The sequence below is a fragment of the Delphinus delphis genome, chromosome 13 (assembly GCF_949987515.2).
Source record: "Delphinus delphis chromosome 13, mDelDel1.2, whole genome shotgun sequence".
NCBI classification, from domain to species: Eukaryota; Metazoa; Chordata; class Mammalia; order Artiodactyla; family Delphinidae; genus Delphinus; species Delphinus delphis.
Genome location: NC_082695.1, coordinates 79,757,571 through 79,779,602, shown reverse-complemented (window position 1 = coordinate 79,779,602; position 22,032 = coordinate 79,757,571). Strand labels below are relative to the sequence as shown.

Genomic DNA, 22,032 nt, shown 5'->3' with positions numbered 1-22,032 from the left:
TACAGTAAAAATGATCATACTGATGTCAACTCCGAAAAAAAAGAAAAAAAGAAAAGGACTGGATGAAAGTTGAAATATTCCCCTGGCAGATGTCAGTGCTCATAATAATTCTCTATGGTTCACTTTGCCCACATGTCGTGAGGCACTCTGCATCCACAGAATGAAAGAGTCCCATGCACACATTTTGTTCTGAGAAATGGTCTGCATGTTTACTCACTGTATTTACTAACACGAATTCCTAGTCGGTTTCCAAAGCTCCTCTTTGCAGAAAATTATAAGAATCTGTGCATTTGGGCTCCTCTTTCCTCCAAATCTACTTTCTCCCGTAAATGAGGCTGGAAGCCATGGGTCATCTTTCTACATCGTGGGTCACATAGGGGGACAGTCCAGATGTTTACAGGAAGTTTTGCCTCTGGAGTTTGAAGGAGGATCCTTGTTTCACAATGAATCTCAGTGGAGGAGACAATGCTCTACGTGAGCCCAACTGTTGAAGGTTCAACTCATTTCAAACACAGGTACAGCCCTTATCGGGGTGGGCGCTGAGTGAATGCCCATGACCTGAAGGAGCTTTGAACAGAGCACAGGAGTGAGCCAGGGAAAATATTAAGCGTAAAACAAATGAGCTGAGGCTGAATATAGATATAAATCATAGAGTGCTGAAGTAGTTCATTCTGGTTAGGGAAAAATCTAGGGTGTATTTACAGAAGAATTTAAGCATCTGAGCTGAGACAAGTATGATAAGAGGACATCAAGAGTCAAAAACAATTTCACCTAGTAAATGGGGGTGTTGGGTGGAGGATGCTATGCAGGAAGGAATGGGATAAGCACAGTTATGGAAGCAGCAAAGTAAAAGCAAGATTGGCCATTTGGACTGGGGTTGGGTTCCGAAGGGGATAAAATAGAAGACTGATGAGAAGGTAGAGGTCACACTTCCGCCCAAGGTAAATTATTTTGAAATTATTCTGCTAGCAACGGTCTACGGTTTGGTTTTACCAGGAAGTGATCTAAGCAAGACACTTACTTTTTAATACACATATCTGTCCATTTTCCCAAAACGGGATGGAGTAGGACGAAAGTGAAGGCGTCATCAATCCCCAACTGGGGAGGGGTTTGTTTATTTGCAACAACTGATATTTCACTGTATTCCTGTCCTTACTAAGTTATTCGTGATAGCAGAGGGTAGACCTTAGGTTGACTCCTGCCCAAGTGTAATCTCAGATGTCTGTGAGAAGTTCCATATGTCCAGTACCACAGGAATCACAGCTGCTCTACGATTTCCAATGTCTGGAACTGCACACACGTGCCACATAACTGAGCCACACAGTCTTCGCTGCCTGTGGGTCTTCACTGAATTCCAGGTTTCACTTCTTTAATAAGAGAGGTTCCTTCCACCTGTTTGTCCCATACCTTTCCATCTTTATACTGCCGGAGAAATTATTCCGATCAATAAAGCTGATTAGTCTTTTTTGTTTCCCCCGATCTTTAGTGTCTGTGCTCCTGAAGTCAGTTTCACATTAATCCGGTATATTGATTTTGCATTTCTGACTGACAGCAACCTCAGCCAGGCTGCCTCACATTCTTCCCCTTCTCAGCCCTTGCTGTTCCTCAAGTGTGATCCATGACATCCCACAGCGTCACCCCGCCCGCCCCCGCTTCCCCCATCGTTTGTAATCAGGCCCAGAACCTCCTCTATCTTCTTCCCACTCCTAGCCCTGTTAGACTGGCCTTCTCCCCACAACCGAAGGGATAAGAGAAGCGGGACTCGGCCGGCAGGGAGCCGTCTTCAGACGCTCGCACTCCCAAATTTCCCCCTCCTCGGGCTCTATCAGTGCGGGAGCGCGAGGCCGCCACAGCAGCCGGAAACACACGCGCCCCGAGCCCCTTGGGTTCTGATCCCGGGGGCGATCGGCGCCTCCCCCGGCCCCGCCCCCTCATCCTTCCAGCCCCGCCCTCGACTCCCAGCCTGAGCCTCCTGTTGTCACTCTCCCCCAGCCCCGAAGCCCCGAGGCCCCGAGGCCCCGCCCCTGATCCCGCCCCCGTCGTTCCCGCCCCGCCCCCGGCCCGCCTAGCCTTCTCTCGCCCTCCGTGGGCCGCGCGGCCGGAGCTGGCACCGAGGAGCGGCGGCCGCGGCGGCATCGCGTTCTGGACACGCCAGCGCCCCTCTGGACACGGCGTCCACGAGCGCGCCCGGGGCGCGCGGATCTGCCTTCCGTGGTCCGGGGCTGCCCGGGGGGCGTCCGGCGTTCCCCGAGGGCGGGCGTGTCCGCGCGGCGCCGGCCGGGGCGCGAGCGCGGGGCCGCAGCCTGTTGCAGTGCGGGGGGGCGCCGGGCCGGGGGCGCCAGGAGCCCTGCGGGGGGCCGCGCGGCCCGGCTCCCAGCGCAGAGCAGTTTTCTCCAACTCTCCACTTCCGTCTCCTCCGGGCCCACCGCTGCCGGGAGACCCCGTCCGGACCTGCCAAGGTAAGCGGACTTGGCCCTTGAGGGGTCTCTTATCCCCAAACCACAGCCAGAGGTCGGGGGTGAGGAGCAGAGGATGGAGTTGGCATGTTCGTAGGAAGCGAATGAAAAAATGCAACAGGCGGAGCGGATCAGGGAACTCCTAGCGTTCATGTTTCCTGCAGAGAGGAGACTTGTCCAAGACTGAAACTTGGTTAGGTTCTTCAGAACCGAAGACGGGCAGCCGCGAAGCTGCTCCTTGAGTGTGGGTCTGAGCTCCCTCTGGTGGCTTCCTGTAAGGATGGAAAACCGGGCTACGGGAGAGACACTGGTGCAGGACCGCTCGCTGTTCCTCGCTCCCACACACTGTCATGATTTCTCCTTCGAGAAAAGTGACTGCTCTTACTAGTTCCCCTGGCAAAGACACCTTCTGAGCCCTTGAACGTTAAACCCTCAACCGGAATCATAATGGTCCTTTAAACTTTTGCTTTTTGTCTCTGAGTCTTCTGTGATCAAAACAAGAATGACAGCAGGACTCATCTTCTGTTAACTGCATTTGAATAAAAACATTTTAAATGACTAAAGCAAGCCACAGTTAAAATAAATACTCTTAGGAAAGTTATATCTTGTAGCCGCTTGTCTTCTGCCACCATTGTTATCCTAATATATGCGTTGAAAAGTATAAGAAAAAAGAACCATTTGGTCTAACCTAGATTGTAGTTAATAACAGATCTCATTGTGATGCTAAAATTTCTATCAGGAGACGTTAGAACATTTAAATCTTCTGTTTATGTCCACTCCCAGCATACTTGTAGCCTCAGAGAATTTCTGTTTTGTTTTTCCCCCAGAAAGGAGTATGTCATGAAAAAGGAACAGAAAAGACACGTCACTGTTGGTGAAAGGGGAGTTTTCTTTCCCAGTTGGTGGTTACTTCATGATTGGAAGAGAAGTACCTAGGTGGCTGAAGAGATTAGATTTTCATAGCTGTACCGATGAAGCTGATAAAAGAAGATGGGAAAATGCTTTCTCTGGGTCATAATAGGCTGATGAGTAAGTAAGCCTGAAAAAAGACAGATCTGAAATGAGGACAGGAATCTTGAGTGTTTTAAAACCAAGTAGGCCTTTGAATACTTGTTGAGGATGTTTTTGCCCCAAAAATGGAGGAAGAAAAAATTCTCAAAGCAAAAAGTGTAAAAAGCTGAGAGGAGTTAACAACCCAGTCAGATCCAAGAATTGCAGTACTTTGTCAGCTTCTCTGAGCACACACAGGCAAAGGCATCAGACACGTATGATGATGGTTTCCTGCTCCAGGAATGACTTCTTAACGTGGATTTTGGAGTGCTTTTTCTTTTTTTTACAATGTGTGTTTTTTGACTCTTTGTGTTAGGTAGATTTATGTCAAGGAAGTAAATTGTGAATTTATGGTATTTTTGACTATCTCCACCCCTGTTCACTGTGTGATATTGGAAAATTAGAGGTTTTAACATTCCTTGAAGTTTTATTGGAAGCAACACTGCATCAGGCAAACAGATCCACAGTGTAAGTTTTCTCTTTTTGGCAACTGTACTTGCTTTGAATGAGCCGAATGTCAGCTGGATTTCACAGCATATCCGATTTACAGTCTGTGTTTTATCAAGGCCTTAAATGTATGTTTTATACTCAGCAGATGGGAAACACATTGAGCACTGTGTTTGACATGTATGCCTAAGGAAAGGAGCTCCCCGATGGATCATGGCGTTAATGTTTACAGGACATTTCTTATTTTTACTGTTAGTGATGTTTGCTTTCTCTACTTTTGAAGAATCTGTGAGCAATTACTCTGACTGGGCAGTTTTCCCAGATGACATAGATCAGCTTAAGACACAGAAAGTGCAAGATTTCAGACCCAACCAAAAGCTGAAGAAAACTATGCTTCATCCACATTTATATTTTGATGCTGGAGAGATCCAAGCAATGAGGCAAAAGTCTCGCACAAGCCATTTGCATCTTTTTAGAGCTATCAGAAGTGCAGTGATGGTTATGCTGTCCAACCCAACATACTACCTACCTCCACCCAAGCATGCTGATTTTGCTGCCAAGTGGAATGAAATTTATGGTAACAATCTGCCCCCTTTAGCACTGTACTGTTTGTTATGCCCAGAAGACAAAGTTGCCTTTGAATTTGTTTTGGAATATATGGACAGGATGGTGGGCTACAAAGACTGGCTGGTGGAGAATGCACCAGGGGATGAGGTTCCAGTTGGCCATTCCTTAACAGGTTTTGCCACTGCCTTTGACTTTTTATATAACTTATTAGATGATCATCGAAGGCAAAAATACCTAGAAAAAATATGGGTTATTACTGAGGAAATGTATGAGTATTCCAAGGTCCGCTCATGGGGCAAACAACTTCTTCATAACCACCAAGCTACTAATATGATAGCGTTACTCACTGGGGCCTTGGTGACTGGGGTGGATAAAGGATCTAAAGTAAATCTATGGAAACAGGTTGTAGTAGATGTGATGGAAAAGATGATGTTTCTGTTGAATCATATTGTCGATGGTACTTTGGATGAAGGTGTTGCCTATGGAAGCTACACGGCTAAGTCAGTCACACAGTACGTTTTTCTGGCCCAGCGCCATTTTAATATCAACAACTTGGATAATAACTGGTTAAAAATGCACTTTTGGTTCTATTACGCCACCCTCTTGCCAGGCTTCCAAAGAACTGTGGGTATAGCAGATTCCAATTATAATTGGTTTTATGGTCCTGAGAGCCAGTTAGTTTTTTTGGATAAGTTCGTCTTAAAGAACGGAGCTGGCAATTGGTTAGCTCAGCAAATCAGAAGGCACCGGCCTAAAGATGGACCGATGGTCCCCTCCACTGCCCAGAGATGGAGTACTCTTCACACTGAATACATCTGGTATGATCCCCAGCTCACCCCACGGCCTCCTGCGGAATATGGTACTGCAAAAATGCACACGTTCCCTAACTGGGGTGTTGTCACTTATGGGGCTGGGTTGCCAAACACACAGACCAATACCTTTGTGTCTTTTAAATCTGGGAAGCTAGGAGGGCGAGCTGTCTATGACATAGTTCACTTCCAGCCATACTCCTGGATTGATGGGTGGAGAAGCTTTAACCCAGGACATGAACATCCAGATCAGAACTCATTCACTTTTGCCCCCAATGGGCAGGTATTTGTTTCCGAAGCTCTCTATGGACCCAAGTTGAGCCACCTTAACAACGTACTGGTGTTTGCGCCATCACCCACAAGCCAATGTAATAAGCCCTGGGAAGGCCAGCTGGGAGAATGTGCACAGTGGCTTAAGTGGACCGGCGAGGAGGTTGGTGATGCAGCGGGGGAAATCATTACTGCCTCTCAACATGGGGACATGGTATTTGTGAGTGGGGAAGCAGTGTCAGCTTATTCCTCAGCAATGAAGCTGAAAAGTGTGTATCGGGCTTTGCTTCTCTTAAACTCTCAGACTCTGCTAGTTGTTGATCATGTCGAGAGGCAAGAAGATTCCCCAATAAAATCTGTCAGTGCCTTCTTCCATAATCTGGATATTGATTTTAAGTACATCCCATATAGGTTCATGAACAGGTATAACGGCGCCATGATGGATGTGTGGGATGCACATTACAAAATGTTTTGGTTTGATCATCGTGGCAGTAGCCCCATTGCTAGTATACAGGAAGCAGAGCAAGCCGCTGAATTTAAGAAACGGTGGACTCAATTTGTTAATGTTACATTTCAGATGGAATCCACAATCACAAGAATCGTATATGTCTTTTATGGGCCATATGTCAATGTTTCCAGCTGCAGATTTATTGATAATTCCAATTCTGGACTTCAGATTTCTCTCAATGTCAATAATACTGAACACGTTGTTTCCATTGTAACTGACTACCACAACTTGAAAACAAGGTTCGATTACCTGGGATTTGGCGGCTTTGCCAGTGTGGCTGATCAGGTCCAAATAACCCGATTTGGTTTGGGCACTCAAGCCATAGTGAAGCCCGTAAGACGTGACAGAGTGATTTTTCCCTTTGGATTTAAATTTAATGTAGCAGTTGGGTTGATTCTGTGCGTCAGCTTGGTGATCTTAACTTTTCAGTGGCGGTTTTACCTTTCTTTTAGAAAGCTAATGCGGTGGATCCTCACCCTTGTTATTGCCTTGTGGTTCGTTGAGCTGGTGGATGTGTGGAGCACTTGCACTCAGCCCATCTGTGCAAAGTGGGCGAGGCCAGAGGCCGAAGCGAGCCCAAAGCCTGTGTCTCCCCAAGGACACCGCATCGATCTTCCTGACATCGTCATTACCTCACTTCCTGGCTCAGGAGCTGAAATTCTCAAACAACTCTTCTTCAACAGCAGTGACTTTCTCTACATCAGGGTTCCCACAGCCTACATTGACATCCCTGAAACTGACTTTGAGATCGACTCCTTTGTGGATGCCTGTGAATGGAAGGCGTCGGATGTCCATGGTGTGCATTTCCGTTTACTCCGAGGCTGGTTGCAGTCCTTGGTCCAAGACACAAAACTCCATTTGCAAAACATCCATCTGCACGAACCCGGCAGGGGTAAACTGGCCCAATATTTTACCACGAATAAGGACAAAAAAAGGAAGTTGAAAAGGAGAGAGTCTTTGCCAGAACAAAGAAGCAGAATGAAAGGCGCCTTTGATAGAGACGCTGAATACATTCGGGCTCTGAGAAGACACCTGGTCCGTTACCCCAGCGCGCGGCCCGTGCTCAGCCTGAACAGTGGGAGCTGGACCTTAAAGCTGCATTTCTTCCACGAAGTTTTAGGAGCTTCGATGAGAGCCTTGTACGTGGTGAGGGACCCTCGGGCGTGGATTTATTCGATGCTGTACAGTAGTAAACCAAGTCTTTACTCTTTGAAGAATGTACCAGAGCACTTAGCTAAATTGTTTAAAATAGAGGGAGGTAAAGGCAAATGTAACTTAAATTCGGGCTATGCTTCCGAGTATGAATCATTGAGGAAAGAATTATCAAAATCCAAGCCACACGCAGTGTCTCTGCTGGCTCACGTGTGGCTAGCAAACACTGCAGCAGCCTTGAGGATAAACACAGACCTGCTGCCTACCAGCTACCAGATGATCAAGTTTGAAGATATTGTGCATTTTCCTCAGAAAACCACTGAAAGGATTTTTGCCTTTCTTGGAATTCCTTTGTCTCCTGCTAGTTTAAACCAAATATTGTTTGCCACCTCCACGAACCTTTTCTATCTTCCCTATGAAGGGGAAATATCACCAACTAATACGAATGTTTGGAAACAGAACTTGCCTAGAGATGAAATTAAACTGATTGAAAACATCTGCTGGACACTGATGGATCGTCTAGGATATCCAAAGTTTATGGACTAAATGCTGCAGGTCAGCAGAAATTTGCACTAATAATTTCCAACTCAGTTTGTGGATATGAATTAGAAGAGTTTGTATATTCTTGTACTGTATGTGTGTGTGTGTGTGTGTGTGTGTGTGTGTGTGTGGAGTGAGTGATCAGCTTGCTCCTTGCACAGAGAGATTGTTTAAAATAAGCGCCCTGTTTGGCCTATAGCAGGATTCGTTTTCATGTCACCACTTTTCCTTGCCTTTGTTTCTGAATTTTTTCTGCTAAAATGTTTTCTGCTGCAGAGGTGTAGATGAAGTTATATTACAGTGGTCAGGGGAGATAGGAAGATTTTAAAGGTTTTTGTCTTAACTCTCTCCTTCATCTGTAACTGTGCTGATCTATCTCGAACCTCACACACTGCTAAAGGCCTTGCAGTTGCTGCTATACCCAAGCATCTGTTGCTTTCAAGATGGACTGCAAAAGTTCCTTATCTTTTTCAGAAGGTGTCCTAATGCATTTATCTTGCACGTGCACACACACACACACACACATCCTTTTACTGTGTATAATGTTCACTGATATCACTGGGGAAATGGAGAAAACTCCTATCAGAATTATAGGATCCCTTCTGGAAAATATAGATGGAAATACAGAATGGATTTTTTTTTTTTTTTTTTTTGAGGTCAGAAACAATGACCTGAAAATCCTCAAAGTTTTTTATTTAGAAGTAATAAAGAATCAGTCTTGGAACAGTGGCTGCCAAGGACCGGTACGGTATTTTAGACCTGCTTGTCTTTTTAAAACGCTCTCTTTCTTGCTCCCTTGAAGCTGTAGCTGTTCACCCTCACCACTCCCACCCTTTTCTTTCTGTTGCTGTCACGCAAAACGGTCAGTAGTTACTAATGGCTAAACTCCTGATATTTGTGGGAATTTTTTTTTTTTTCTGTCCTGATGATTTGTTTTGCATCAAAGCCTGACATAGCCTTAGAATCAGATTTCTCCTTGTGGAATTATCACTGTATGACTCAAAGAAAGCAGTGCCACTGCTGCCAGTGTTTTTTTAGACTGGAAACAGAATTGGAAAACTGCCTGACTTATCTTGCATCCCTTTGAATGAGTCCACAGACTGCCAGTGTCGGCAAAAGTTGAAGGCGAATGGGAGATGATGTCAGAGGCATCTGTTTCCTTTACCATCTGCATCTTATTATAAATATAGTCGTCATAAAGTATGGTTCATCTTATTTTGGTAGGCTCTGAAATCAAAATGCTATGCCATTAGAAGCCAGAGGAGTAATTACAAGGTATTGGATGAAAACTATTAGGCAGTGTGGAGACTTGATGAAAATCTCTGTACAGACTGCAGCCTTCTTCCTAATGCTTCAGACTGTAGTTTCCACACGCCCTCCCCGTCGCCCATGCTCTAACACTTGGGAGTCTGTCATTCTGACCTAGGTAAAAGTGGTTCTTTCTCAGTAGTTTGTTATTATGTCAAAATGTGCCTCCAGGGTGATAAAGCTGTGGATATGTTACATTCCAGCTAAAGCTAACTGGGCTGTCATTTTTCTTCCATTACAGCGTGAAAGCAGACTGACCACTCCCCCCACCCCCAACCCCATCTGCTTCCTCTCGTAGCTTTCCCTGCTTTCTCTTTACAGTGTCAAAATGAATGAAAATCCTATTAATACAGGTTGAGAGGGCAACTGAAGACCTGAATCCACACTATTATTCTCAAGGAAGATTATTCGTCCTATCTCAGGGTTATCAACAAGCATGTAACATTTCTACATGGATGATAACACTGTTTCCATTACTGGTCAGAGTCTCGGTGTTTGCTTTCAATTCCCAGGATGTGTGATCTTAAATCAGATCAAATAAAAAGGCTCTGGGTTGCAAGTAATATTAGGCCTGATCAAGGTAAGAATTACAAACGTGTGCAAGTAACAGCAGAGAAGACAGAAACTGTACCACTGCCTTTCCTTTAACTTTGTACAGAAACATGCCCACAGGCAGAAGAGAGCCAGGGTGAGTATATGGAGCAGCTGGGCAGGGCGGGGGGCGGGTGGGGAGAAAATGGAAAAGAAAGAGCAGTTCTGTGAATGGATACGGGAACAATATGGGAATATCTTATGTATAGCTAAAGAAAGGAACACACTTAAGATGATCTTCACAGTGTATCTTAACTTTTACAACATAGCAAGGTCAAGGTGAATTTCCTTGTCCACTCATCCACTCCCACCCCAAGGGAAACTTAGCTGGAGGAGAAGACTTCTATTCACAGGTTCTATTTCTGAGCAATGTTTTACACGGGTGAGGGACAGCCCAGCCGTTGCATATGCGTCCATTTGTTCATGCTTGGGAGCCCCTGCCTTATAATCTCAATTATAATCTCAGAACGTCTAAGTCCTACATTCCTAGGGTGTTATCCTGGGAAGAAATGTGAATAGACTCTACACTTATTTTTATTCTGATCGTCTTGAAAATAATTAAAACAACGATTATCACTGTGTGACACTTCCAAAGGAAACACTTTAAAAAACGTCTTTTCCATAAAATCAATTCCTTTCCTCATTAACTTCCCCAAACTTAGGCCCAACTGGAATTAAAGCTTCTATTAAAATAATATCATTGAAATGTTGAAATTTTGAAAGAATGTGTCCGTTTTGCTGACAAAAGTAACATAAATATAGTGGTAATGTTGATCTAGTTTTCAAAAGTTTGAAATAATGCAAATTACTCACTTAGGATGAAATAGGCCATATCCAGAGATGAATTTACTGTAATGTCAATTCCAGAAAGGAAGGAAATGGGAGAATCTGTTCAGGAGAAAGAAGATAAATCTATGATTATACTTAAATTTAATCTTTAGAAACCCAGAAAGGCATGAGTTTTAGGCAGGTGGCACAACAACTCATACACACTCAGCCTAAACCCGCAATATTAGACATTTGATTGGCTGGCGTTTTGGACAAACAGAAGACTTAGCACTATAAGTGGCCTGGCAAGAACGGGATAATTATTTATGTCCAGTACCCAGCCATGGCATGGGATCTGGCACAAATATCTTCATATTTGAAGAAAAACCTCTCTCCACACACACACTAGTTACGTTTAATTTTTTTTCCCTTTTGTGGAAACACCACCCCTTCTGTCTGCCACTGACTTTTGATTGGTGTCATTTATCAGCAGTTTGGTGCATCATAGATCCTAGACGTTCTTGATATAAAGTCTATCACATTCAGTTATCTATAAGTAAACATTAACAGTGGTTTTAGAATCTGTTTGATTGACTTAACTCTGATCATAACTACAAAAAATCACTAATTTAGCAAAAAATGTGAATAGAAGGCAATATGTTATAACACCACTTACAGAGGTAAGGGAGCCTAATCTAAGACAGATCAAGGAATTTAATATGCGGGCTACCTACTGCTTATTTAAATGCAAACCAAAGTATGTCAAAATAGCTGCTAAGGCAGTGTTTTCAGTACTTGACTAATATCTCTATTTCCCTTCACGTTGGCAGAAAAATCCAAATAATATTTTAAGAACTGAATTTTTTTTTTTTGCACAAAGGATGGTAGGAACATCAAACAGTAGATTCTCACATTCTCTAGTTAACTTGTAGCTGTTTTAGCTATAATTTACATGAGCTTGTGTTTAGTCCAAGTAACATGTTTAATTCTATTTCCAAAGACAGGTTCAGCTAAGCCTTCCACACCGTGGGGGTTTTGCTTTTGTTTTTGATTTTCGTTTTTCTTTCACACCTGTCCAGTTATGCTGCAAAGAAAACCTGTACTGAAGATCACTTATGAAGTTTATTCAAGCTATATGTATAACACAACTCCTCTATTAATAAACAAATAAAAAGCTAAAAGCAACTTGGCTATGGTTGGGATAATTTGTAACAGCCCTTTTCTTTAGGACTTTGGGTAATTGTGTTAGGATTTCGTATGGAGCTGAGTTGGAAAATGCAGTCCCACAATTTCGGCCACTAGCACCCTTAGTGATGGGTGAGCCATGCCTCTACTCTCTTATCTTAATTCCAAGTCCTGTCTTTGACTTGCCCTCAGTCCATTTCACTCTTCTATGTACACCATCCCAACTTACTAAGTGGCAAGAACATCCCGTACTATGCACCTGTGCTCCACATTTGCCCCTCCTGCCACTGGTGGGGTATCTATTCAAGCAGGAGATCTCTAAAAGGAAGGTACCTGCAGGCCCCTTGAGATATTCTAGTAGGTGGTGCACAGGGTTGGCAGAGTGAAGACTTTTTTTTTTTTTAAGAAAGATAAGGATCTATCATGAATTAGTCTCTTAGTACGTGCTGCACAGAACTGTAAGGTTTTCATGTATATCATTACAATCTTCACAACAACTCACTGGTATTCATTTTATAGATTAACCTGAAGCCCATATTCTCTCTCTAGGGAATATGTTTTTGTGAAGGAATTTGGAGCAGGTTTACAATTCCGTTATCAATTCACTCATTCACAGTAATTTTGGGGTATCTACTGTCAAGATATTGATTAGCATGAGGGGAGAACACAAAAACTGGTTGACTCTGCCCCTGCCCCAAAGAACTGATGGTCTCTCCAGAATTCATCAAGAAGAGAAGGAGAGGAAGGGCATGCCGGGTAGCCATTACCACCCGAGGAAAGGCACCGCAAAGTGTTATCTACTCTGTAGTAGACAGGATTTATCTCTGAAATAGTGGTTATGAGGAAAGGGAGTAGTTATGGAGTTTCAGTAAATTTGGACAGAGGTCACCACCTGTGCTTTTCCTCATTAGGTTTGACTCTGTAGTTGTCACAGGATGTCCCATCAACGAGTAGCCCTTGCAAAAGAGAAGCACAAACAGAACAAAACCGCTGACACTTGCTCTTTCCCAATTCCCCCACCCCCTCACTTAACTACCCCAGCACATTTATCACAAAGAAATGTGGTCCATAATTGAATATCAAGGGATGCCCTGAAGAGAAAAGGATGTGTGAGTGCAGACTGACTGGGCTGCATGCAGATCACTGCTAGTAATAACAGTACAAAGGAGGATACCTCAGTGTATTTCATCCAGGCTCCATTTGGCCAGTAGCATCTCTTTTCCTTTCCCTCCCCTCTCAGCACCTCCAGATCCACATTACCAGGCACAGCTAACCGATCCTGAGAATGCAGCAGTGAACAAAACCTATGGAGCTGACGGTCAATCAAATATATTTTAAAAGAATTCGTTTTGGGAAAAAAATCCCACCTGTTCTGTTCCCCACCATGTAAATAATACCAAAAAGGAAGGAAGGGAAGGAGGGAGGGAAGGAAAGAAGGAACAAAGGAGCAAAGAATGGAAGGAAGGAACTCTGAACCTAAATCTGAACACAAAGTAAGGTGCACAAGGAGAATCATTCCTATAACAATTGTGTTCATTATGGTATGAACTATTTAAGAATCTCTTTGAAACCTTATTATAGCTAAAACTGGAGAAAAAAAGGATAAATTGTAATCTGAGCAAATCTTTTCTACAGTACATTGCAATTGCTCTTTCTGTTTTATTTCTTTAAACTACTTCTGTATTGCTGTGACTCTTGAGATGAAATGTTTCTTTCAAGTGTCTTAACACTGATGAATTCCACCTATAAGTGTCTCAGGTTTTCCAACGTCCTAGATAATGTGGTGTTTTCCCATATATTGTCTTCCTCTCTATTTCCAAACATGGGTATATACCTTGCTCCTAATGATTTAAGGAAGCAAACGTTCACGCACATGTGACACCCATGATGCTCTCCATTTCTTCTTTTGGAAGTTAATTCAGCTCCCATCACTGTCACTTTTCTCATTTAGTAAATGAACAACATAAAATCTCTAATCTCTGCATTAAAATCTGACATCCTTCTATGAACAATGCTGAAGGCACTTCTTACCTTATTCATTGCATAATGCAAATGATGCTCCCAACCTCTGTTATACTACAATGAAATATTACTGCCCAATTTTATTAGTATTTATTATTTTAATTATGTATTCAGTTATTCCTTTGCTTGTTTCAAAAGATTAATTTTGTTGTAGATTTGTTTAAAGTTCTTGGGATTTTAAAATAAGAACACAGTACAACCAAGAAGTGAAGAAACTGCTTCCATAAAATACCCATGAAAAGACAACTGCATATAAATAATGCAGTTAATAAAAGTTAACCCTACACAAACAAAATAGGTGATTTTTGCTCTTCATTTTTACTCCAGACATTAACGTGGGTGCCCTGGCTAATTCAGTGCTAACTAGAGCACAGCACGCTTGCGGTGGGCTTTCGTGCGCCAAGGAACTCGTGTTATTTCTCTCGAGATTTACCAAAATGAAATGTACATATATTCAGTTATACTTTATCTTTCACCCCACATTAATTATAAAACTCTCAAAAATCCCATTATTGAACGCATGAGTAAAAAGGTATTTGCTTGTATCCACACATAAGAACTTGGCAGGATTCCATTATGATAGGAGGTGGAAGGTTTTCTGTGTATAAACAACAGATTGCACTGGTGGGTTTTTCACAAGGTTTGTTTGCATCTTTCTCCCATTTCCTTGATTAATTTGAAGAGGGAGATCTCTATTAAAAATGTTATATTCACAACACTTTTATATATTATATAAACTTTGAAATTAGATAAAACTGAATACAAATCCCTAGGTCAGTAAATAATGACCAGCTGTGACGTGTTGGGCAATTTTCTTAATTTTAAATCTCCATTTCCCCATCTATAAAACTCCCCCAGAGTTGATACAAGGATTAAATAAAATCACACGTGAAAATTAATAGAAGATACATGTTTCCTCTTTGTGATCATCTCCAATTCATTATATATCAAACCCATATGTAATGTGATGCACCATTTTCCCAGTAAGAAAATATTAAAATGTTTCCAGAGAATTTGAGCATACATAGTATGTAGACCAAATAGACAACTATTTTAGTATTCCATATATCAGCTGAGTTGCACAAACATGTAAAATCACACTTATGCAATTCATATATTAATTTGGAAATAGTGCTTTTTTCATGTTCACGTTTTAAGAGAAAAATTTATTCAAATTTTCATGTACTTCAATGTCTTCATTATTTCTAGAGTATGGTTTGAGTTCTTCCAGAGAATATCGTATTTCCTTCTGAGTTTTATTGAGATAGAGACTTTTTTTTTTTTTTTTTTTTGCGGTACGCGGGCCTCTCACTGTTGTGGCCTCTCCCGTTGCGGAGCACAGGCTCCGGACGCGCAGGCTCAGCGGCCATGGCTCACAGGCCCAGCCGCTCCGCGGCGTGTGGGATCTTCCCGGACCGGGGCACGAACCCGTGTCCCCTGCATCGGCAGGCGGACTCTCAACCACTGAGCCACCAGGGAAGCCCGAGATAGAGACTTTTTTGAATTTAAGTATGATGCTATTACTTGAAATTTTATTTCATGTTACAAGTGCCATTTGTATAACATTAACCATAATTTTATGTTGATAACTTCAGTAGATAATTATGATCTTATAGATTGTAATCACTGTATTTTTTATTTTAATTTTTCCACTTATTTATTATGAAATATGCATAAAAGCTGGGGGTGTCTAAGACTATGTGTGAACATGACATTTACTCCACTGGCTATGATGGAATAAGTGAAGACCAATCTGAGGTAGCATATCCAAATTACACATATCATGATTATATACCTTAACACCATACATAACAAATGATTTTATCAATATAAAATTATCTCATCTTTATAGAATATTATTTTCTTTTAATTCATGTGTCATTCACACATATTCTTCGGGTTGGGGTAAAATTCTACAGTCCTTTATATTCTGCTTGGTGCTTTGTAAGTCTGGATGCTTTCTCTTTTCCATGCCTGTAGATAACAACTGAGCAGCAAACTCCAGAGCCTCCAGCCAGAAACTCAGCCTTCCAGCAAGGAGTGCAAGAGAGCATGCACCCTCTGCATTGGGACCAGGTGCCACCAATCTATGATAGTAGGGTTCATACCACTGAAGAGAGAAATTCCTTTTCTTTCTTTCATTGGTTTTCCTTGGATATTGCTGTCCACATCCCTGCTGAGGTTCACTGTATGCAAATTAGAAGACACTATTTTGCTGATTCTTGCATATGCCAGCTCTACTGCCCCCTACTTATCAAACTGTAGGTATTATGGATAAGCAAGATAGGTTATGCCAATATGTTGACACTGAAAAGATGTGCTGACCCTATCAGAAGCCCTCTTCTATGATATTGATAAGTAACTGTGGCCAGAGCTGGGGCTTAGAGTCAGAATTCCTATACTCACACACTCTATAATATGGTACAAAGCATATATATCTGACCTTCCATTACCGTACTCTCCTGCTCTCACCAGCGATCCCAGAGGTAACGTCTATCCTGGATTTTGTGTTTACCATCCCCTTGCTCTTCTTCATAGCTCCACCACGTATGTCTCTATCCTTATCAACATATTGTATATTTTTGCATGTTTGTATACTTTACGTAAACAGTAACATATTGCATATATTCTTGTGCAAACTTGCTTTTCTTTGCTCAAAATTTTATCTAATGCATGTTGATGTTTGTAGGTGGAGATCACTTATTTTCATCGTGGTAGGTTCCAATATATGCTATTATCTGAAATACCATACTTTATGTATCTTTCATCTTGTTGGATTTTGGGAATATTTTTAATTTTTGCAATTTCAAACATTATATATAAAACTGTTTATAGATGCTGTATAATGCACACATACAAGAATTTTGTCATTGTGTTTTGTTTGTACCCAGAACCTTCCCACCCAGCCGCACTACAGCCTAGTATATATATTGAGGGCTCAAAGCACATCCTCGACTATTCTTGGTACCAAATTATTATTTTTACAGATTGTTTGTACAAATCGACACTCTAGCCATTGTAGAAATGTTTGTGTTGCTCCAAAACTTCTCCTGTACTTGGCATTTTCAAACTTTTAGATGTTTTTCTGTCTAGTGGGGTAAAAGAATGTTACATTTCTTTTTTTTTTGAAGTTCTGTTAATAACATGGCACACGCATGCAGCATGTGCACTCATGCGCACATGTGCACACACACAGTAGTCCTTACTTTTTCCATTTGTGTTTCTTCTTTTGTGAAATGGAATCCATGTTCATGTCTTTTATACATTTTTCCATTGCATTCTTTTTTTCTCATTGATTCATTGACATTTATAGTATATTAATAATACTAATCCTTTTTTGGTTATACTCGTGAATAACTTCTTGGTTTATATTTTCATGATCTTTCTACTAGGACTTTTGTGATATATTTTGACACGCAGGTGTTCTTAATTTGAATGTAAACAAATATGTGTTCTTCTTTATTACTTGTACTTTTTTGCATCTTATTAAATAATCTTTCTTAAGGTCTTGGCACTGAAGATGTTCTCCTCTATCTTCTTCCAAGCATTTTAATATTCTCATCATCATCTATTGCCGCAAAACAATATTACCACAAATGTAATGGCTTAGAACAGCACATGTTCATCATCTCACAATTTCTGTGGGTCAGGAATCCAGGCGTGGCTGAACTGCGTCCTCTGCTCTTATATGTGGCTGCAATGAAGTAGCTGGGCCTGGGATCTCCTCTGAGAAGCATCCACTTCCAAGCTCACGTGGTTGTTGGCAAGATGTAGTTCTTTGTGGGTTGCTGGACTAAAAGCCTCAGTTCTTTTCTGGCTGTTGGCTGGAGACCCTGAGTCACTTGCCATGTGAGCTTCTCCATTGGCAGGTAACTTCATAAAAGCCAGGATGAGAGAATCAATAGAGAAACTGCTAACACATTACCATAATCATGGAAGTGACACCCAGTCAACTTCAGTGAGAAGCAAGTCAGAGGTCCCCCTACGCCCACACCCAAAGGAAAGGGACTTCACGAGGGCATGAATTCCAGGAGATGGAAGAACGGGCTTATTTTAGAGTGTCCCTGCCACAGATTTTGTCTTTTATATTTAAATATTTAATCTGCTTTATATTAATTGTTATGTCTATTCTGAGATTTTTTTCTCTGTATAAATAACCTGCTGTCCTAGACTGAAGAGATTCAGTACCTTTTCTTTTCCACTAATCTTCAATGCCGTCTTCCCTACATATCAGGTCCTTATATTTTGTGTGAGCTGATTTCTCAGTTCTCTACTGTATTCTTCTGGCAAATTCGATTACCCAGTGACAATACCGCACTATCTTAATTACTATAGTCATTTTGTTAGCCTTGAAATCTGGCAAGGCTTTTTCCTTTCTTTTTCTTCATTTCTTTAGGCTTTGTTCTTCTATGTGCATTTTAGAATTAGTTTGCGTAGTCCCCCAAAGCAAGCAACAATACATGTTAATGGTAAATGCATTACATCAATTTTGGGAGAATCGACCTCTTTACATTAATCCCTGTTCATAAGCATGGTATATCTCTCCTTTTATACAATATTTCTTAATCCTTTGATAGATTTAAGTATGAGCACTTTATATATTGTTATTACAGTGGATGATATTTATTTTTAATTATATGTTCTAACTGATGATAGTATATAGAAAATACGATTGATTTTTGTGTATTTATATTGTATCAGGGAACTTATAAATCCTCTTACTAATTTAATAATTTACCTGTAAATTTTTTCAAAATACTTATACAGATGCTTTTGTAATCTTCAAGTAATGAGAATATATTTCCTTCCTTTTAATCTTATAACTTTTTAATGTTCTTACTGGATTTGTTAGGACATCCTGTTAAATACTGAGTGAGTCTGGTAATGTGAATATTCTTGTACTGTTCCTAATGTGAATGGAGTGCTTCTACATTTCACCACTGAGCAAATGAATGGATGCCGTGTGTATTGCATAGATTCACTTTATCAGGACGTTGTATTCCCTTGTACTCCCAGTTGATAAGTGACTTTTTATCATCAAAGCATGATGAGATTTATTCAATGCTTTTGCTGCATTTATTGTGATAATCATGTTTCTTTGCCTTTATCTGTTAAGGTAGTGTATTTTGTGAATTTTTTTTTCTTTTGAGATTAAACCAAACTTGGCTTGCTGTGATAAAACCAGCCTGGGAATGATTCATTAAATTTATATTTGTTGCTGGATTGAGTTTGTTAATAATTAATTTAAGATGTTTATATCAACATTTGTAATTGTGATTTTTCTCATAATAAACTTGTCTAATTTTGAAGTCAACATACTTGTCACATAAAGTAAGTTGAGGATGTTCTATTTTTATGTTTTATAGGTGAGTTTGCATAGGATTGAAATGATCTAATACAAGAATGTTTGTTAAAACTCATTTGTAAATCATCTGAGCATTCTGTTTTCTTTGTGGGAACATTTTAACTAAATATAAGATTTTACTTGGTGGTTATAGGCTTATATTACTTACCTCATGTATTTATTTTGAAGCCTATTTTGGCAAGTTATATTTTTAAAGAATTTGTCCTTTTTTTTTTTATTTTATTTTTTCACATTTATTGACCTAAATTTGCTCAAAATGCATTCTGTTGCCTCTAAATATTCATCCCCTACACATGTTTTTTCCATCCCTAATACTGAGTATGTGTGCCTTATTTCTTTCTGTTCCTGGTGGGTTTTGGCTGTAGATATTGACAATAATAGGCCAAAAATTACCTTCTATATAAGTTACATAAATTAAATTGCCTTTTCAGAGACTAATTTTTAGCCTTTTTTGTTCTTACCTAATATTTTATGTTTATTTGGCATTGCATAACTGGCTCCTGATCTTACATATTTCCTTTATTTACTCTAACTTCTGTTGTTTCTCTTTTTTATCTTTAATTATATGCCCCATTATTTTTTGTCAATCTCCACCAGCCAAAACCACCAGGAGCAAACTGGATTTATTGTTTATTACCGTAAGAGGTATTTAAATAGTACAGCTTTGCTCTGCTGTATATCAAAAAACGAACTAATAACAGCATTAAAAAAGAGCACCAATTCGGCTTCTGTGGTGGCGCAGTGGTTGAGAGTCCGCCTGCCGATGCAGGGCACGCGAGTTCGTGCCCCGGTGCGGGAGGATCCCACGTGCCACGGAGCGGCTGGGCCCGTGAGCCATGGCCGCTGAGCCTGTGCGTCCGGAGCCTGTGCTCCGCAACGGGAGAGGCCACAACGGTTAGAGTCCCGCGTACCGCAAAAAAAAAAAACCAAAAGAAAAACACGGGAAAAAATAAAAAAGAGCACCAATTAGAAAACATGATTTTACTATACACAAGTACAGATTTAATATCTTTAGTGTGGAAAAGATGTTACATATCTGTAAGCAAAAGTGATTACAACTTTAAAAGAGAGAAGTTAAAAGCGATAGAACATGCATAAAGCAGATAATCTGTTTCACCAATTCAGAGTACAAATACTGTCACTTCCCTTTTATTTTACAATTCATATCTCAGCCTCCAAATTACTTCTACTTAAGACCTGTCCTCCAACTACTAAATAAATGGGGGGAAAAAGAAAGAAATACAGGGGAAAAAAAAGTCTAAAATTACTTGGGATTTAATCAAAAGGTTTAGGACTACTTCCAAACAAATGAAGAAAGAACTATATAATCCCATGTGACCAAAACTTTCCCTGTTTCTCACTGGTATAAAGTGTCACTGTAGAAGATCAGTCCTGCCCAACTCAACAAATGACACTTTTCTACAGAGACTAGAATCACATGCTTATACTGTTTCTGCACAGTTCACATTGGTGACCCGTGTACAAAAGGCCAGTTCATTTTAATTCACCTTTTATTTCCTTTTTTTTTTGCTTAATTTTATTCTCAAAAGCACAATCTACTGGTCCACTGTTCTTGGGTCTAGAAAAGCTGCCTACATTAGGTCTATATTATGCAGAAATCACCCCCCACCCCCCTACCCTATCCCTTGCAAAAACCATTAGACATTTTTATTGTGCCTGGATTACCAGCCTAAAATCCCCTCTCAGGGGAACATTATTTCAGATATTTTCTTGTCTCTTGCACACTTAATTGTTTTGAGGGTCATGCTGAACCAACTTTCAAGGGCTCTCTACTTTCAAATTTTGAAAAAGAGGGATTGGTTACAGGTCACTTCACATCCACAATGTCCTGGGCTCCTTCAGGAAAGAAATCAGCAGTCACCAGTGACCAGCCTGGTACCCAGCCACAGGTGAGGGACTTACTTTTTCAACCCACTAAAGTTTCCTTCTCTCAAATTAATAGACACAAATTTATGTTAACTCTAAAGTCATGTCAAAACTGTGTTTCTTTTGTTTATTTTTTAGTTTACACAGCATGGGAGTAGAAAACAACACCTGCCTGGATAAAAAGCAATTTGGAAAGTCAAAAAAATACAATTGACTAAGAAATATGAACACCATAAATCTCATTATTAACTATATAAATTTAACTTAAAAAGAAATCAATATTATATCTTAGTTTATAAACCAATAAAAAGAAAATCCATTTTGGTGAATATACCAAAGAATAAATTATTGGCTACTGCTTTGGTAATATACATGTATATTCTTCATTAAAAACAAGTTGGGGGGCTTCCCTGGTGGCACAGTGGTTGAGAGTCCACCTGCCGATGCAGGGGACACGGGTTCGTGCCCCTGTCCAGGAAGATCCCACATGCCGCGGAGCAGCTGGGCCCGTGAGCCATGGCCGCTGAGCCTGCGCGTCCGGAGACTGTGCTCCGCAATGGGAGAGGCCACAACTGTGAGAGGCCCGCGTACCAAAAAATAAAAATAAAACAAAAAACAAGTTGGCTGTTTGCCAGATATTTTCAAGATTCCCCTCTTCCACCAGCAAAGCTTGCCTTTTGGCCTACTACTTCTATTTCAAGCATTTTATCCCACAGGAAAACAAAAGAGAAAAAAAAATGTAGAAAGATGTATACAAAAGGATGTTCATTATAGCATCATTTATAATATCAGGACATGAAAACTTCTTAAAGGTGGAAAAAAAATCAGTGAAGATGCATACTAGCTTATTAGAAATATCCTGATACTTTAAAAAATTAATTGATTACAAAACAACTACAAAATGATCTTATTTTTATATTAAATAAAATTTATATCCACCTAGTCCAATGAACTATGTCAAATGGTCTTTATAATAGGTCAACAGTGATCAAATATCAGTAGTTTCAAATTATTCAATCTAATGTTTACATCCACATATCCACATATTATCTATTTATACAGTAACATTTTATGCACATACACACACACACTTCTGATTATTATGGA

At 40.6% G+C, this 22,032-nt stretch overlaps 1 protein-coding gene across 3 annotated transcripts; it reads left to right on the top strand.

Moving 5' to 3' along the window:
* The first annotated feature begins 2,274 nt into the window (after window positions 1–2,274).
* On the top strand, window positions 2,275–19,252 carry DSEL (dermatan sulfate epimerase like). Of its 3 annotated transcripts, none has more exons than XM_060029194.1 (3): window positions 2,275–2,459; window positions 3,284–7,814; window positions 15,654–19,252. In XM_060029194.1, the coding sequence occupies exon 2, from the start codon at window positions 4,167–4,169 to the stop codon at window positions 7,803–7,805; it is 3,639 nt and encodes a 1,212-aa protein (XP_059885177.1). In that variant the 5' UTR covers window positions 2,275–2,459; window positions 3,284–4,166; the 3' UTR covers window positions 7,806–7,814; window positions 15,654–19,252. The 3 variants fall into 3 exon arrangements, with proteins under 3 accessions (XP_059885177.1, XP_059885178.1, XP_059885176.1); XM_060029195.1 differs by lacking the exon at window positions 15,654–19,252 and adding an exon at window positions 9,349–9,799; XM_060029193.1 differs by lacking the exon at window positions 15,654–19,252 and having other exon boundaries at window positions 3,284–9,799.
* Window positions 19,253–22,032: the final 2,780 nt, after the last annotated feature.

What these genes read in the sequence shown, in the direction of transcription:
- DSEL (XM_060029194.1), top strand. Translation starts at nt 4,167, where the DNA reads ATGGCGTTAATGTTTACAGGACATTTCTTATTTTTACTGTTAGTGATG.